The 17,111-nt window shown below is 60.5% G+C and overlaps 1 protein-coding gene across 3 annotated transcripts in view; it reads left to right on the top strand.

The window, feature by feature from the left end:
* Positions 1-17,111, top strand: part of GNB1L (G protein subunit beta 1 like) — a 55,115-nt gene that overhangs the window by 29,021 nt on the left and 8,983 nt on the right. For 2 of the 3 annotated variants that reach the window (XM_082355179.1, XM_082355178.1), the window contains 4 exons: positions 569-731; positions 3,725-3,823; positions 7,008-7,223; positions 16,231-16,746. In XM_082355179.1, the coding sequence (XP_082211305.1) occupies positions 569-731; positions 3,725-3,823; positions 7,008-7,223; positions 16,231-16,482 (730 nt within the window). In that variant the 3' untranslated portion in view covers positions 16,483-16,746. Of the gene's footprint in view, positions 1-568; positions 732-3,724; positions 3,824-7,007; positions 7,224-16,230; positions 16,747-17,111 lie in introns of those variants that run through there. The other variant, XM_082355180.1, reaches the window with a different exon arrangement.

Consider the following 17,111-nt stretch of genomic DNA (forward strand, 5'->3'; position numbering starts at 1 on the left):
GGCTTCCTCCCCGTAGCAAAGGGCATCTAATTCCTGCGGGTGGCTGTGTGTCCCTGCTGCTGCTCTGGTGTTGAGCGAGGTCAGGTGCGGACGGATGCTCCATGGTGAGTTATCAGCCTCCTGCTGGAGGGCTGTGTCCGGTTTGGTGAGCAGAGCTGCCGTGGACATTCGCTTACAGGTTTTTGTGTGAATGTAGGTTTTAAATGCACTTGGGAACATTCATGAGGGTGGAGTTGCCAGGTGGTCACAGTTAATTCACAAAGGGGTGGAGGGCCCACAGTTTGGCAGCACAGGGAGCAGCAGGGAGACCACGGGAGGCGGGCCATGGGGCCTGTGCCATGGGGCGCCCGGGGCCTCGGTCTGCAGCCTCCCCAGGCCAGCCCGTGTGCGTGAGCTGGCATCAGGCGTCTGGGCTGCAGACTCACGTGTGGCCCTTCCTCAGCTGAGGTGCCCCCAGGCCCTCCCCAGGAAGTGTCCCCTGCCGTCCTGTGGCCTCCGGCCGACCACAACACACTGACATTTATCCTCACCTGGGAGGGTCACGGCCCGTCTCCTCTTATTTTGGCAGCCAGGGCCGCGACCTGAAGCTGTGCGTGTGGGACCTGGCGGAGGGCAGGAACGCCGTCGTGGACTCCGTGCTCCTGGAGAGCGTGGGCTTCTGCAGGGGCTCTGTGCTGGCTGGGGGCCTGCAGCGCTGGATGCTGGCTGTGCCGGGGAGAGGCAGCGATGAGGTGAGTGAGCCCATTCACCCTTGGCTCCTGGCTGCAGGAATGCTGTGTCCCGAGCAGCTCCTCCGGCCAGCCTTGGCCTGGTCACCTGAGGTGGCCCTGGTGCTGGGGGTCGGGAAAGGGGCCCGAAGTGGGCCAAGGTCTCTGGGAGGCCCTGGCACCCAGCCAGGAGCAGCACGGGATGGACGAGGTCAGGGCCCGAGGCTGTCAGGGGCCTTGGGAGCAGGCAGGCATGGAGGGAAGCCCCAGGCAGACCCCATGAGGTCGAGGTAGGCCTCAGAGCCAGGACAGCAGGGGAGGGCGGCCTTTTGGGGTCATAACTGGGCACTGGCATGAGAGGTCTTGGGCAGGGCTGAGACGCAGGGCGTAAGGGCTGGCACCAGGGTGGCAATCGCAGTCACAGATGAGTGGGGCCCGTCAGAGGACAGGGCTCCTAGGGGCAGTGGGCGGGATGGAGCCCCAAGGTCACTGTCAGATGGAGCTCAGGCTGAGCGTCCAGCAGCGATCTGTGGCAGGGACTGGTCAGGCTGGACAGTGGTGTTCACACCCCAGGGACAGAAGGGGCAGAATCCCCTGGGGAAGCAGAGCCCAGGACGGGGTGCTGGCGGGGAGTGCCGAGGGCAGGGAGATAGGGGTGCTGGTTGGAGGCAGTGGAGGAAGGAGCCCCAAGTGCAGCGGGACGGCCTGGTGTGTGGGGGCCTGGGGGCGCCGAGAGTGGGCGTGGGTTCGGGGTACATGTGCAGGGGGAGGGAGGCCCCTGCCCACCGCCCACGCCCCGTCCTCCCCGTGTCCCCTGCTGCCCTGAGGGCCTGTGCGGCGGGCGGGGCTGGGCAGGGACTCAAGCCCTGCACCCAGGAAGTTTGGCCCCCGCCCAAGAGGAGTCGTGAGTCTTAAAGCAGATTCAGCTCATAAATAATGAGGCAGGAACAGGCATCTATTTGTTCATGATGGCGTTTAAGTCACCAATTAGGAGCTACATGCAATTTTCTTGCCAGTTTGCCAAAAACCTGTTAAAAGTTCTATTAATGTGAAAAGAGAGGGCTCTGCTTTCTCCTGGTGGCAGCAGCCGGGTGGCGCCGAGCCTCCTCAGTGGTGGGGGCCGGGCCACACTTCTGCTGAGGTCACCTTCCGCTGCCCCCGCCAGCCTGGCCCGAGACTGCTCGTCCCCTCTGCTTCTCTCCGGCTCCCCGGCTCCTGGTACACCACCACCCCCCCGCCTGCGAGCCACAGGTCTGGGGACCTTGCACATCCTGGGAAAAAGGCTGTTTTCCATGTTCCCACCTGGAATCGGCGCCACTGGCCTGTGCCCAGACAGAGCCAGGCCCGGCCGTCTGGGTGGCCACACTTGCCCGAACCAGACATTTTTCCTTCTGGAAACAAAACTTGCCTCTGAATGCCAGGTGGAAGCATCCCGGTGTGTGGGAGGCCCCGGCAGAGTGCGGAGCCCCTCCTGGGACCACAAGGACCAAGGAGCACTTGTTCTGGATGCCAGCACTGCGCCTGCTCTCATGGCGCCTAGCCCAGGCCTGGGCTGCCCTGGTGTCGCCCTCACTCTGGGCCACTCGCCTCTGCCCGATCCCCCCGCCCTCGCGCCTCTCCTCACTGCCACCAGAGGGGTCTTCCTGAGCCCCCAGATCGGGGGTGGGGGCATCCCTCTCTGACCTGGGACCCCCTCCCCCATCGCCCGGCAGCTTGTCCTCCTGACGTAGTGACGTTTTAGGAAGCTGGCGTCGGAGCAGAAATAGGAAGGCAGGCATCCAGCCCCCAGCACCATGTTCCTTGACCTTCCAGGCCCCCCGCCTTGGCCGGGACGGGCTTGGGTGCCTGAGGCCCAGCCAGTCCCCACCCCTGTCTCCCTCCCACTGACCTCGGAGGACAGAAGGGCTCCGAGGGCCCCCTCCTCTTTGGTTTGCTCAGTCACTTCTGGGCCACACTCCATGCCACCGCGTCCTCCTGTACCTCCGTCATTTTGCTGGAGCTTCCCCTGAGCTTCTTGGGTGCTGCAGGAACTCCTTCTAGCAGCTTCTAATTCATGGCGGGATGACGCTCATGTCACTTAGGTCCTTTTCCGTCTCTTTGGGGCAGTGAGGACTAGGTGTCTGGGGTAGATGCTGGCCCTGCAGGCAACGTGATATGGGCGGAGGGGGCTGTGTGTGCATGTGTGTGGGCGTGTGTGTATACGCGTGTGCACGTGCATTAGTGAGAGCAGCAGCAGGGCTACACACCTGCTCTACACTGCGTGGTTACACCTTGAGTTCAGCCTGGGGTTTCCTCCTGGGGGTTCTGTGCCCCTGGTGTCAGAAGTGGACCAGCAGGTGTAGGTTCTGTCCCCTCGATGCCCCAACGCGTCTGGACCTCAGACTCCTCATCTGCAAAACCTGGGGCTGCCCTGTGTCGACGAAGGGTGCCCTGCAGCTCTGCGAGGCGCACACTGTTGTTGGTGGAGCCTCCCCAGGAGGGTGGCCGGAACCACCAGGTGGGAACACGTCACCCAGCCAGGCGCAGGAGGGGCTGTGTCAGCGTCAGGCGACGCTGAGCACAGGCTGCACACAGGGTGGAGGAGCAGGCTCTGGGGCCCCAGGTGTGCAGGTCTGGGTGCCATGCGACAGTCCGGGAGGGCTCAGGGTCATCCACATGTGGGGCCCGACCGTGAGGAGCGCCAGGAGGAGGGTGGGAGGCCGAGTGAGCTGAGTCAGTGCCGTGGGCCAGGCCACCTGCTTGGCCAAGAGGTCAACGCAGAGGAGGCCTGAGGTGGCTGCGGGGCAGTGACGCCGCTCGAGGGACCTGCCGGTCACTCATGAGTGACGCGTGCATTCCACACAGCCCGGCAGCCCCCGAGCCCAGGAGCCCATGGGTCAACGCGGGAGGCACGGCCTGGGTTCCCAAAGGTGCAGACAGGCGCACAGTGGCCGGGCTGAGGCCTCAAGAGTCTCCTGTTTGTGCAGCACAGACTTGACTTGGCTCCGGCCCAACTCGGCTTGTTTTCTTACTGTCAGGTTCAGATTCTGGAGATGCCGTCCAAGACGTCAGTGTGCTCCCTGAAGCCCGAGGCACAGGCCAGGCCGGGCATGCCCATGTGCCTGCAGCTCTGGCAGGTAAGGCCCAGCGCCCGCCAGCCACGCCCACCGACCACACCTGCCGGCCACGCCCGCCAGGTGTGAATCATGCCCGTTAGGGACTTGGTTCCTCATCACCTACGGGCACTGGCCCCTGGGAGGCGTGTGCACAGCGTCCTCCTCAGCCTTGGTGTCCCCAGCCCTCCAGCCCTCCTGCTGTGAGGATGCCTACAGACCCTTTGGGGATGCTGGGCTCGTCCTCGTCTTCGCAGGGCGATGTGGGAGACAGCGGCCCCCTCCTGGGGGAGCCACATGCTCCCCTCTGGTCTGCTCACCGGCACGGCCTGGCGTGGGGCCGGGAGGGGGTGCTGACTAACCCTGCAAGCCTGCACGGCCTCTGCGTCGCCGGGATTAATTTTTGTTACTTCTTTGCCTTGTTGAGGCTGGAGTGGGCTTAATGTGCTGGCTTTCTCTGCGGCCACACTTGGTATTTCTGATCTGCGGCCATTTCCTTCTTTCTTAGCTGTTCTCTCTGATTAGAGAGGGTCTGGAGGCATCTCCTGGGGCTGCGGCAGAAGCCGGGGGGCAGCGGAGTCACAGGCCTGAGTCCCTGCAGGATGGGTTCTGCCTCTGGGGCTGAGCCCAAGGCCTGGGAGGGACCCTCCTGACCAGAGGGGCAGCTTCCCACCCCCAGCGGTCAGCACCAGCTCAAAATGGGCGTCTACTTCTGGGGGCAGCAGAGCGGATGGTCCGGTGCATTCACGTGGAAAGTCTCGGCAGCGTCTTTACAGCTGCAGAAGCCATGGGGAGCAGGTCACTGACCAGGGCTGTCCCGGACTGCTGCCTACGGCCTGTTTTTCAGCTCCGAGCAGCTCACCTGTGCCTCCTCAGAGCCACCCCGGGCTGCCTGGGACCAGGAGGACGTTCCTGCCCCTGCTGTGACTCTCCATATGGGTTAGACAGCCAGGCTCGCATGGTTTGGAGGTGTCTGTGTGCCCGCAGGGTCCCTGGGCCCAGCTCTTGTCCCTCCAGGGCCCTGCCCTGTCTTGCAGTTGGTGTCCCTGCCGTCTCTGAACTGAGAGAAGCCCATGGGGGGGGGCGGCGTGAGGAAGTGGGGGCTCTGAGACTCACCTGGATGGCAAAGCTGCTGGTGCCGGCAGGCGGTGGCAGGGGGGGGCGCCTGGAGGGGCAGCGGAGGCTGTGGAGGTGGCCTGGCGCTCACAGGCCCCGGGCGGGACGGGGCTGCATCCGCTCACCCTCCCTCCCTGGAGATGCTGTCATTGCCTAATCGTGTAAGAATTCCATCAGAAAAATGTGCAGAAATGGGATGTACAAACTTGTCAAGGTAATTGACATGGTTGACAGAAGGACAAATCGAGTTGTGTTAGTTGATACAGATCCAGCGCAAAGCATCCTGTTAAGAAAAGTCTATTCTGATTTGAAATGTCCTTTTATTCCTCTCCAAGCCTGGAGGTCCAGGTTATAGCTTATTGATCTGAGTGTGGCAGAGTGGCCTGATGTGGGATTCCTTTCTGAAACATTCAGAGATTTCTTGTTTTGCTCCTGAGAGTGGATGGCCTGTGTTGTTAGGATGATTGTCATGTAGGAGGTCAGGGGTCGTCCACACCAACCCTTGGAGCAGGTCCGCCAGTGCCCCCCCACCCCCAGCCAGGGGCTACCCGGGGAAACTCGAGGTGCTGGGGGGCACACCCAGGGGTGGGGGGGGGACGCAGAGCGAGCAGAAGTCAGCCTGGCACCAAGGGCGTGGCCGCCAGAGGACTGAAGCCCCAGAGCACTGACCCGCCTGCAGGGTCTATCCTGGGGGGCCGCAGGGACCCTGCGTGCCAGGAGAGAAGGTGGAGGGGCCTCAGTGCAGGGGCAGAGCCTGGCACGGGGCCCTGTGGCTGGTCTGGCTCCTGTCCTGGCCTCCCTGTGTGCCTGCACAGGGGGCTCAGCAGTGTGCAGCCCCCGCTCCAGCCTAGGCACTCAGAGCTCCCAGACCATAGGGGGAGCCCTGGATGCAGGAGGAACATGCAAGGTGGGGGCTGGGGAGCAGGTTGGGCCAGGCAGTGCGGTGGGAAGCTGGTGGGAGGACACAGCAGTGCCCCAAGGGGGACGGACCCAAGGGGCCCCGGCAAGTTCTTCACAGCTGCTTTCTTGGACTCCTCCTTCCTGCTTTTGTTTTTGGGAGCACATGTTATCATCAGAAAAAAGGGCTTGTGGGAGGCGTCCTCCAGATCCCAGAGCTGGTCTGCACAGGGCTCCCCTGGCTCCCCTCACTCTTCAGGGCCCTGAGACGTACCCCTCACACCAAGCACAGCGAGCTCTGCTTCCTGGGTTGAGGACGTAGCGTCCACTCATGTTAGACACTCGCGGTGTGCGACACCTGGGCGTGGAGCCCCTCTGGGTGGGCAGCGAGCTCCAGCAGGTGGGCCAGGAGGGCCCGCCCGGGTGCTGTCGGCCACGCCTAGGCACGTGGCTCAGCACCAGCCTTGCCCACCAGCAGCGGGCCCCCATTGGAGCTGCAGGCGACCCTGGAGGCAGCCTTGCTGGCGGCCCCCAGGCCCTGTGCTCACCGCTGGCCATCCGGGGTTTGAGGGCCGCCGGCTGAGCTCCTGGCCTCGGGAAATTCTCCGCTGGCAGGGGGCGCTTGGTCATTTCTGAGCCCTGGGAGCTCAGTGGAGAGCAAAGGTGCCGGGTCCTGGCGGCGGGCCCGGGACTGGGCACCAAGCACGGGGCGGCCGCTCTCGGTCGGTGCCAGGCCGACCCAGGGTCCCCATGCTCCCCTGCAGGCGGCTGCGCAGCCCTCTGACCCACGCCCTCATCCATCATGCTGCTCGGCCGGCGAGGCGCTGACTCTGCAGCCTTGACGGTTGGGGGGCTTCCGCGGCGACGTTGACAAAGTACAGAAGGTTCATTTTTCATTGAGACGGAGCTCGAGATTTTCTTTGGCCGGCAGTTCTAGACAGGTGGCCGGCCCCGCCCAGGGGTGGCCGCACGTCTCGGCCGGTGGGAAGGAGTGGGAGGACCAGCCAGTGTCCCAGACCCCGACCGCAAGCGCCCCCACCCAGCCCGCACTGGCCCCAGTCTGGGTGTCGGCCCCCTGGGGGTGTGCAGACCCCCCAGGGCTCAGTGGAGAAGGCGGCCTATCTCAAGCCCCTTCTCCTCCAGAAGGCCTGGGACCCCCGAGCATCCCCCAGCTGACTGCAAGCTGTCCCTGCAGGCTGACTCCAGTCCCCGCCCTCTCCTCCTGGCCGGCTACGAGGACGGCTCGGTGGCCCTGTGGGACGTCTCCTCACGGAAAGTGTGCAGCCGCGTTGCCTGCCACACGGAGCCCGTCATGGGTCTGGACTTCGACTCCCAGGAGGCCAGGGGCGTCTCAGGCTCTGCGGAGAAGACGCTGGCCGTCTGGAGCCTGGATGAGCAGCAGGCCCTGCAGGTCAGTGGGCCAGGCCCGAGGTGTCATTTATCCTGCTCTGCACCAACAGTCTGATGGGCTGGAACAATATTTAGGCATGAAGAGGACTTGTGGCAGGTCCCCAGTTAATTAATCATCGGACCCGGCGCGGGCGGGCCTGGCGGGCGGCAAGAGAGGGGCTGGCGCTCGTGAGCCATTCACAGGGTTTGGGTTTCCCTCAGACCTTGGCTAACAACGGTCACGTCTCGTCCATCTAGAGGAAAGGCATGTAGAATCCAGGACTGTGCAAGCCCGTTTGCAAAACTCAGAGGAATTTGGTCAGTAAGGAACTGATCAATCAAAAAAAAAAAAACTGAAACCCTACATGGAGAAATCCCTGAGTGAGGCCCCTGTGGCTGTCTGCAGGCTGCCCGGGGGCAGTGGGAGGGCCGTAACGGCTCAATGGCTTCCCATCCCACGTGGCTGGGGGGCCCTTGGAGCCACATCTGGGTGCCCAGTGCTCAGCCCTGTTGGGATGGGGGGATGGAGTTGGCCGGGAGGGGAGCCTCCTGGCCAGGCCTCAGATGGGTGAGGTCCTGGGGAGTGAGGTGCTGGGTGTGCCCTGTGCCTGTCAGCCCCCTGAGGGTAGCCTGAGTGCACACTGGCTTCTGGGCGGGGGCGCCCCCATTAACCAGGAAGCCTCAGAAGGCTGAGACCTGACCACGGCCGGCTCTGCGAGCCCAGGTCTGGTGGGGGAGTGGGGCCCCAGCGGGGAGCTGTGTATCCCGCCTCCCGGAGCTCTGGAGGACAGGGCCTGTGGCTGCGCCCTCTACAGGGGCTGCGTGGTCCAGGCTTCCCTGCAGACAGGAGGCCTCAGGAAGAGGGCATCTCTCAGGCCCTCCCCAGGTGGGAGGCCTTGCCCAGCAGCCCGGGGCCCCCACAGCCAGGGAAGAGGCCCTGTGCACTTGGGTGGGTGGGGGAGGGCAGGCATGGGTGAAAATCGGGAGAGACTGCCATGCCCAGCGGGCATTGCCACACCCTGGGTGCAGGACAGCGAGGGGCAGGGCTATCAGGGGTGGGTGAGGAGTCCTGGGCAGGAGCTAGGGGCCGAGGGCGGACTCGGCAAGGAGACCTTCCATGCGGCAGCTGGAGGGACTCCTCTAGCTTCCTAAAAAGCACAGTCTGTGGGAGGACCAAGCTAGAACCAGAGCGAGTGGCTGTGGCTGCAGGGTCTGGGCAGGGTCCTGAGGGGGGAGCAGCCCTGTGGAGTCCCGGGGAGGGGGGAGGGGGAGGGAGGGAGGGGTCATGTGACATGGGGACAAGGCAGGTATTCCAGCTTCCTTGGCATCGCCCCCTGCCCCCCACGCCCCCCCCTCAGACCAGCCTGTGCCACGCTTGCCTGACTTGCAGTAAAGCAGCTTCCCGTCCGTCTTCCTGTCCTGTGTCCCAGGGAGTCCACAGAGGCCCTGCGGGATGGGGTCAAACAGGCCTCCCTACGGGGCTGGGGCCGGCTGTGGGGGTGGAGCTTCTCCAGCATCCATCCCAGGGGAAGGGTCTCCAAGGCCTTGAAGTCCTGGATGTGGGTGGTGGGAGTGGAAGTCACCATAGTGCTCATTTTTAGAAATGGGGCGGAGCCACGTGGTGCTGGGTCTTCATGTTCTGAGCCGTCAAGGACACAGAGCCTGGCCAGGCAGGCATCGGGGTTCTCCCCACACCCTCCTCTGCTCCTGCCTGGTGGGAACCAGGCAGCGACCCCCACCCCCAATGAGGTCCAGTACTCTGTCCTGCTGTGACTTCAACTTCAGCCCAACTTTGCAAAGGCCTAGAGACAGAGACCCAGGTGGCTCTCCTGAGGGCCCCACCGACTGCAGTGCCCCCAGGCCCTGCCCCCAGGACCCCGGGAAGAGGCCCCTCCTGCCGTCCTGGCCCAGGTCGGCCTGGTCTCCCCTGGCTTGTTGGAGAAACAGCTGCAGGAACTTCAGACTTAAATTTATGAGGCATGTTCCAGCGCAGAGCTGGAGGTTCACTGTGCAGATGAATTGGAAAGTCAGAGCATAGGGAGGCCAGGCCAGCCGGGAGGTTGGTGGAGGCTGTGCCGCGGCCGGGGCCTCTCTCAGCGTGCATCCCAGGAGGCGCCGCTCCTCCCTCCGACCGCCCACTGTGGCCTCGCTGGAGACGTCCATGTCCCCAGAGGCCCAGACACCTTCAGGTCCTGGAACGCAGGCCTCAAGGAGGAGGTGTCGGGGCCTCGAGGGCCTCAGCGTCGCAGTGTCCGCAGGTACCTCTCCCTGGGCCCTTGGTGCCGCAACTGGCCCTGAGGTGCTGGCCGTGGAGCCACATGGGCAAAGATGTGCCTTACCTCGCGGCAGCAGCTCTAATGAGCCCAAATCAATCTCCCTGGGCGGGTGGGCGGGCGGGCGCTGCAGAGGCGCAGATGGGGCTCCCGCGTGGAGTGAGGGTAATGGGAACCAGATGGGGCCGTGCTGCGCGCACATTCCTGGCACCTGAGGTCATGTTCTGTGAGAGCCACTGGTGGCCGGGATCCTTCCTGGAGGGTCCTGGTCCGAGACGGGCTTGGCCAGGGGCCGCGGCGGTAACTGGAGCCTTCAGCCACCCTCTCTAGGACGTTGGACGCTCACCCACCTGTAGGGGCTGCTCGCTTTGCTCCCCTCGAGCCTGGGGTCTGGGCCTTGGCTGTCGTCAGACACAGGTGGTGCACAGACCTGCCCCTCCCTCCCACACTTGGGGCAGGGTCCACGGCCTTGAAGCAGGGGCTGATTTACAGCCAGCGGTATTTCTAGGCCCTGAAGTAATAACTAGGCCCCCACCCCAGCCAACCCAGGCTGGAGTCAGACGACCACTCTCCCCCACCACGCCCACGGCTGGTCGGCCAGGCGTCCCCTCCTCCCCGCTGCGTGGCCACTGCCCGCCCGCTCCCCAGCCCTGCTGGGGGCTTCCCTCTAAAGTGTCAGCAGCGGGACACTTGGGCTGGTGCGAGGGAGACCATGGGGCCCCGAGCTGAGGAGCTATGGGCACAACACCACCACCACCCCACACACACACATCTCGGGACACCATGGGCGGGGCTCCGGCCGCCTTGACCACACACGGGTGCTGGTGGGCCCCGATAGGACTGGTCTCTTCCAGTCCAGGTCCCCACTGACAGGGCCTTGTGCCTTGATTCTGAGCTTCCAGGAGGGGCTGCGAGGGTGGGGGCGCATCACTCCTGTCCCCTTTCCCCTGGGCCGTCCTGGGCATCTCAGCCCCTCCCAGGTGGCAACACTAGCATGGATGCTCTCCGCTCCGCGCCCGACTCGCAGCCAGCTGCGCAAGGACCACTGCTCAGGCTGCTCTGCAACTCCCCGGCCCCCACCTGGGCTCCCGGCTCCACCAGCAGATGGCAGATTTGGAAGCAGCCCTTTACTCCCTGGGAAACATCCCCATTGTTAACAAATCCACCCTGAAGCAAGCCCCCGAGTGGGTTCCGTCGCACCCACTGCTCCAAGCCCAGGGCGGAGTTCCTGGGAGAGGAAGAGTCGGGGGCTGTGACGGTCACTTTGTCCTTGTCCATGGGTCGGGGCTCAGGCTGACGCACCCTTGCCGCGGGCACACGTGTGGGCTTTGCCTTCTCATGCGGGCATGGCTGCACCAACTTCCGAGGGAGGGGGCGGTGGGGGTGAGGGCCGTGCTGGGCACCCGCCCAGTGAGTGGGTTATGGCTGCTTGTGTGCAGCACAGACAGGAAGCACTGAGCCTGGATTCCTCTGGACGAGAGCATCGGAGTGGCAGAGAGCGCAGGACATGCGGGGACGCTGCCTGTCTCCATGGACGGAGGAGGAGGGGCCTGGGACATCACGGGCCTGGGCACTGGACAGAGGCCGCAGGAAGGCAGGGCAGGCGGGCGTGGAGGGGCTGGATGGGTTGCCGCAGGGGCGCTGCCCACGTGCTGGCTGCACTGACCTTTTTCAGTTGTTTGTGATTGCATCCCTGTTTTATCTGCAGGACTGTCCCCTGTCCATTCCTGACCAGGCTTACGTTTGTTTTCTTTAAACATCTTTTCCCCATTTCCCGTCTACCTTTCTCTTCCTCCCCTGAGTCCTCCAGGCTCGATGTGCAGCTCTGACCGGGTTTCATCACACTCACTTCCGGGCGCCCGATTTTTCTTTGTTCTCTGACTGCGGAGCTGATCAGAGTGTTTTTATGTTTCCAAATGTTTGATTCTTTCCCCAGTTATTTTTTATTTCTAGGCTTCTAACTTGATCCATTTGTGGTTGGAGAACCAGTTCTGAGTGATACCAGCTCCCTGAAATGCCAGTAGGTTCCTGTGGCCCCCATGCTTGGAAAGAGGTATTTCTGCCACCCGCCACCCAGCTGCGCCTGCCCCTCAGGCAGCCGTGTGGTTCACGTGGGCCACGTGGGCCGAGAGCCATGCCTGCTACGGCCTCTGGCGGGCGCTCTTGCTGGGTCCATCTTGGTGACTTTCCTGGGTCCTGTGTGTTCTTGGTCTGCATTTTGAATCTTCCTGGGGGGTTGAACCCTTGTTATCTCTGGAAAGGATTTTTGCCTGAAAGCCCGTTTCAGCAACGATTCACATGGCTCAGGCCAGGTGTCTTCTGGCTGCACTTCCTTCTGTAGCTTTTTTCCATCTTTCACCTTCAGCCTCCCTTCACACACAGGCGTCCCCTCGTGGGCCAGCCGCGCACGTGACCTCATTGCACGGGTTCTGTTTTGTCACGTGTGCGCTGCCTGGCCGTCTTGTCGGGCCCTCTAGTGGGGCTCTGCTTTTTCATGCTTTGCGACAACCTCTGCCTTTTCTCTGGAGCACTTGGTTTGCTTCCTTCGTGTGCTTTGAGGACACGTGGTCTCCGGTGACCCGCGTCTGGTCCTCGCTTCTGGTCACCTCGTGGGGCTTCTCCTCGGCCACTCCCGAGACGTTCTTTTTATCTGTGGTTTTCAGGGGTCTGGCCTCCCTGAGTGACATTGTCCCATGGCCCCCGAGGCTCTGGTCAGTTTTCTCTCTTCTTCAGGTCAGATAATGTCCATTGATAATGTCCCCTAGTTTACGGACTTTTAAAAAATAATAGTTTCCAATCTGCTGTTAAGCCTGTCCTACACATTTTTCACGTCAGTTATTAGCTTTTCAGTTCTACATTTTCTATTATTGTGCTTTTTTTTAAAAAAAAAAAGACTCTATTTTTAGAGCAGTTTTAGGTTCACAGCAAAATTGAGAGGAAGGTACAGAGATTTCCCATATACCCCCAGTCCCCCCACTATCGACATCCCCCCCCACAACAAGTGGGACATTTGTTAAAATCGATGGAACTACACTGACACCTCATCATCACCCAGAGCCCATGGTTCACATCAGGGGTCACTCCTGGTGATGTACGTCCTATGGGTTTGGACGAATGTATAGTGACATGTGTCCAGATGTTCAGTGGTATCTGTTGTCATTTGCATTTCCCTAATGACATACGATGTGGAGCATCTTTTCACACGCTTATGTGCCATCTGTGTATCTTCTGTGCTGAGGTGTCTGTTCAGGCTTTTTGCCCATTTTTAAATTGGGTTGCTCATTTTCTTAAGAGTTCTTGTGTATTTTGGGTAACAGCCCTTTATCAGATGCGTCTTTGCAGATACTTTCTCTTAGTCTTTGGCTTGTCTTCTCATTCTTTCAACAGTGTCTTTACAGAGCAGAAGTTTCTAATTTTAGTGAAGTCAGATTATCAGTTGTTTCCTTTATGGATTGTGCTCTGGTGTTGTATCTAAATACAAGGTCACCTGGGTTTTCTCCTGTCATCATCTAGGAGTTTTATAGTTTTGCAGTTTACATTTAGGTTTTTGGTCTATTTTGAGTTGATTTTTGTGAAGGTGGCAGGTCTGTGTCTGGATTCGTTTCTTCTCATGTGGACGTCCAGTTGTTCCAGCACCGTTTGTTGAAAAGGCTACTTTGCTCCTGTGTCAAAGGTCACGTGTTTATGGGGGTCCATTTCTGGGCTCTTTGTTCTGTTCCGCTGATCTGTTTGTCTGTTCTTCCACCAAGATCCATGGTCTTGATTCCTGTAGCTTCACAGCAAGTTGTGAAGTCGGTCCTCCCGCTTTGCTCTCCACCTTCACAGAGTGTTGGCTGTTCTGAGTTGGTTCTGAATTTCCATTTCTCTGCTCATAGATCCTATCTGTTCACTCATCAAGACAATTTTTTGGTAATTATTTGCATTTTCTTTCATTTTTTGGAACATTTAAATATTGCTTTAAAGTCTTTGTCTGATATGTTCCACACCTATGCCATTCTGGGCTGGTTTCCATTAACTGCTTTTTTTTCCTACTTCTTTGGGTGTCTAGTAATTTTTGTCTGTGCCAGACATTGTACTGATGGAGATGGAGATTGGATTCTGTTACTTTGCAGAGCAATCACTCTCATTCCTGTGGCTGTTCACCTGCACCATGGGCTTGGCTTCCACTCCGTCAGGCAGTATGTGGGGCCCAGGGTCATCCCCAGGCTCCTGTAATGCGGTGGGACTCACCTTCCAAACTGTACCTCCCCTTCGCACTTGTGGGGCTTGGTTTCCAGCTTCATCATGGTTGGCCAGAGTAGGCCCAACCAGGGTGTGATGCCTGCCCTGCAGCGTGGCCACGCGGGGTCTCAGCTGGTCTTGTGTGGACACACAGATGTCACCCTCAGCTGCTGAGTCCAAGATCACTGTTGATCTCTTGTATTCGTTCCCTTTAACCCTGCAGCAGCCACTGACCGGTTAACCTTGTGTGGTGCCCTGAGTGGGCACAGCCCAGCCCTCACAAGGACTCGTGGGACCCACATGGCCTGCAGTCCCTCCCCCAGCCCCCTCCATGCTGCTGCCTCACCCCACGGGTTCCAGCGGCTCCACCCTCTAATCACCTCCTTGGCTTCACGTGGCCGCTGTGCTCCACCTGGACTTTGCGGCCAGACCTTCCCCCAGCAGAGAGCTACCGGGCCTCTGGGAGGCTCCCCTGTCAGCTGCCCTTCCCGCCGGTGTTGGTGCCTGGACACAGTCACGCAGTGTCTTTTGTCCAGTTAGTGGTTGTTGGCAGCACACGGAGTGGTCTGGCACCAGCTGTCCATCACAGCCACCTCCTGTAGTCCCAGCTTCATGAAGGGTGTCTGTTTGTCTGCTGAGCAGACATTCGCAGCTTCTCGTTGTGAACTGTACACACTCTGTCGTTGTCAATTGTGGGCACAGTCTGTCCGAGTGCTCCCTGGTCCCCAGGGTGGGCCCCGACTCTCTCGTCTGCTGGCTCCTGGGGTTTCTTGGCCAGTCATTCTTTTGGTGTCTCTCACGTTCACAGCACACATTTGGCTTTAACTTTGGAATCCAGTCAAAAGTCTGTTGAGTATATTTTTATTCCTTTTCAGAGAAATACAAGGGCAAATACTAGGAAACGATTACACCTGGGTGGGGAGAGGAAGTGAGGTTGTTCTGTCAGCACCTCAGTGGGTGTCAGATAATCTCCGTAGAATGAGGCTGACTGTTGTATCTTCAACCCAGATGACAAAGATGAGCAGATCAGTGAACTTCACACCCGTCTCTTTTGCTGCCCTCCCGTATTTCTGTTAGTTACACAACCGGTTCTGTAGCCTTGATCCCCGTATTGTCTCAGGCCTAATCCTGCAGGGGACTACGTTCCCTACTCTCTGCCAGGCCACTTGCTGCTGTTCTCCTGTTTTCTCCTAAGAGACTGGACTTAATCTCCTAGTTCTCCAGGAAGAGCTGATGGGACGCATCCCCTGGGTTCTTACATGTTCACAAATGCTCATCTGTTGTTCTCATAGCTGAGCGACAGTTTGGCTGGATATAAAATTCTCGGGCCTCTCCTCCCAGCTTCGCAGGCGTCACCCCACCGTCTGGCCCAGACATGGCCCAGACGTGGCCATGGGCCATTCTGCCCTCACGGTTGACTTGATCCTTTTGCCTGACTGTCAAAAGGACTAATCAGCTTTGCATCCAATGACGTTATCAAGCGCACCTTCCTGTGACCACCCTGTAGCCTCTCTGTGGATCCTAAGACTTCAGTTTCTAGAAGCAAGAACAGATTTTCTAAATGGCAAAGGTCAGAGCAGCTGTGCGGCCTTCCACATCTTCTGTTTCTCTCCAGTGGCCGCGCCTCTGTCCCCAGGTTGGGTCACGCCTGCCTTTGCTGTCTCTTCCGATTCCCCTCGCTTCTGCAGTGTTTGCTTCTCTCGGTGCCTGTGGATCAGGCTCCCTCCTCTGGGTTTGCTCTCCTGGTTCTTGTTTTATGGAGATCATTGCTTCATGAAGTTCTGTTTTGCTGATTTGCAAAAGTGCCTGGTGAGTGTCTGGTTGCTTCCGAGGAATGCTGCCATCTTTCGCCGAGTTTTTTTCCTCCTTTTCCCTGTGTTGTCTTTGAAAAATGAATGACTCTCCCTAAGGCTGCTCTGGCCCAACAGGAGGTGAATTAGCAGAGAAAGGGGAGCTGCTGTGGGCACACCAGCAACCCCGAGGCAGCAAGGACTCCTGGCGCCCAGGGCTGGGCCAAGGCAGGATGGGCGGAAGGACGTGGCCATTTGGGTCATCACGACGATGGCCAAGTGTGTGTTGTCAGCGTGGGGCAGAGCTGCCAGATGGCCCCGCAATGGCTGTGCATCCAGCCCCAGGCGGCCTTCCTCCTCGCATGCCACTCAGGGCTGCCCTTCCCCTGGCTTTGCTGAAGGTGGGGTTTGCGTTCCTTCTGCTCCTCCTGCTTTGGGTGCGGTGAGGTTTCGCGAGAGAGGACCCACTGACCTTGCTGCCGTCCAGTGGGCCGTGCTGCCTGGACGCTGGGGGGCAGTATTTCCTTGGGGAAGGGCCCAGGCCGCAGTCCACTGAGGTCTGTCCTGTCCCAACCCGGGGGTCTGGCCAAGGGCAGAGGTCGCCTGTGCTGGCTCCAGGAGGTGGCAGTAAGTTGGCAGGAGCGCTTGGCTCCCTGTTCCTGACGGGGGCATCCTGGTAGAGGGAGAGGCACGGAGGCAGGTCTAAGAAGCCACCTAACGGTTCTCCCTGCCACTCTGATCACAGGTGCGTGGGACTCACGTGCTCACCAACCCCGGGATCGCCGACGTCAAGATTCGGCCAGACCGTAGGATCCTGGCCACCGCGGGCTGGGACCATCGCGTCCGTGTGTTTCACTGGCGGACGATGAAGCCGCTGGCCGTGCTGGCCTTCCACAGCGCCACCGTGCACTGCATGGCCTTTGCTGCCGACGGCTTGCTGGCCACAGGGTCTGGGGATCAGCGCATCAGTGTCTGGTCTCTCTACCCATGCACGTGACTCGTGGCTCCTTGTGAGTACACTTGGATAGCTGGAAGGTGGTGCAAGGGGTTGGAGGCCATGGGCCACGGGCCCCTCTGGTCATGGGAAGAGCCAGTCATTCGGGCTTCCTTTCTGCATGGGACCTGCTCCCTTTCATGAAGCACAGCATCTGTGCCACAGTGACTGCCGTTTAAAGCATAACCAGGCCAGACACTGGGCACCAGCAACCCAGACAAGAGGCCGACCCGGGGGCTCCTGATAATAAACTTGTTTGCAAACCTGCAGGCTTGAGGTACGAATTCTCCCAGGTGACCCCCTGCTTCCCCGGGTGGTCAGAGCCCAGAGCTGTCTGTCCTCAGAGCCTCCACTGGGCAGGGTGGCTGGTCCGTCCAGCAGGGACGCCAAGTGTGGGCCCCGGGTCCTGGGCTCCTCACACCGCAGACAGCCAGGAGCTCCTGCATCACAGGGTTGAGCCGGTGACGGGCTCCTGACGGGAGCACGGCAGGGAGAGGGCCCCTCATGGGGGTGGTGGGGAGGGCACAGGGCTAGGCCTCCAGCAGGACCAGCAGGAGGAAAGAAGGGCCACCTCGTGGAGTGAGGCCGAGAGTGGCAGGTGGCTGTCCCAGGATGGCTTCTAGGCGTAAAGC

This window comes from Balaenoptera borealis (genome assembly GCF_965194805.1).
Source record: "Balaenoptera borealis genome assembly, chromosome: 14".
Lineage (NCBI taxonomy): Eukaryota > Metazoa > Chordata > Mammalia > Artiodactyla > Balaenopteridae > Balaenoptera > Balaenoptera borealis.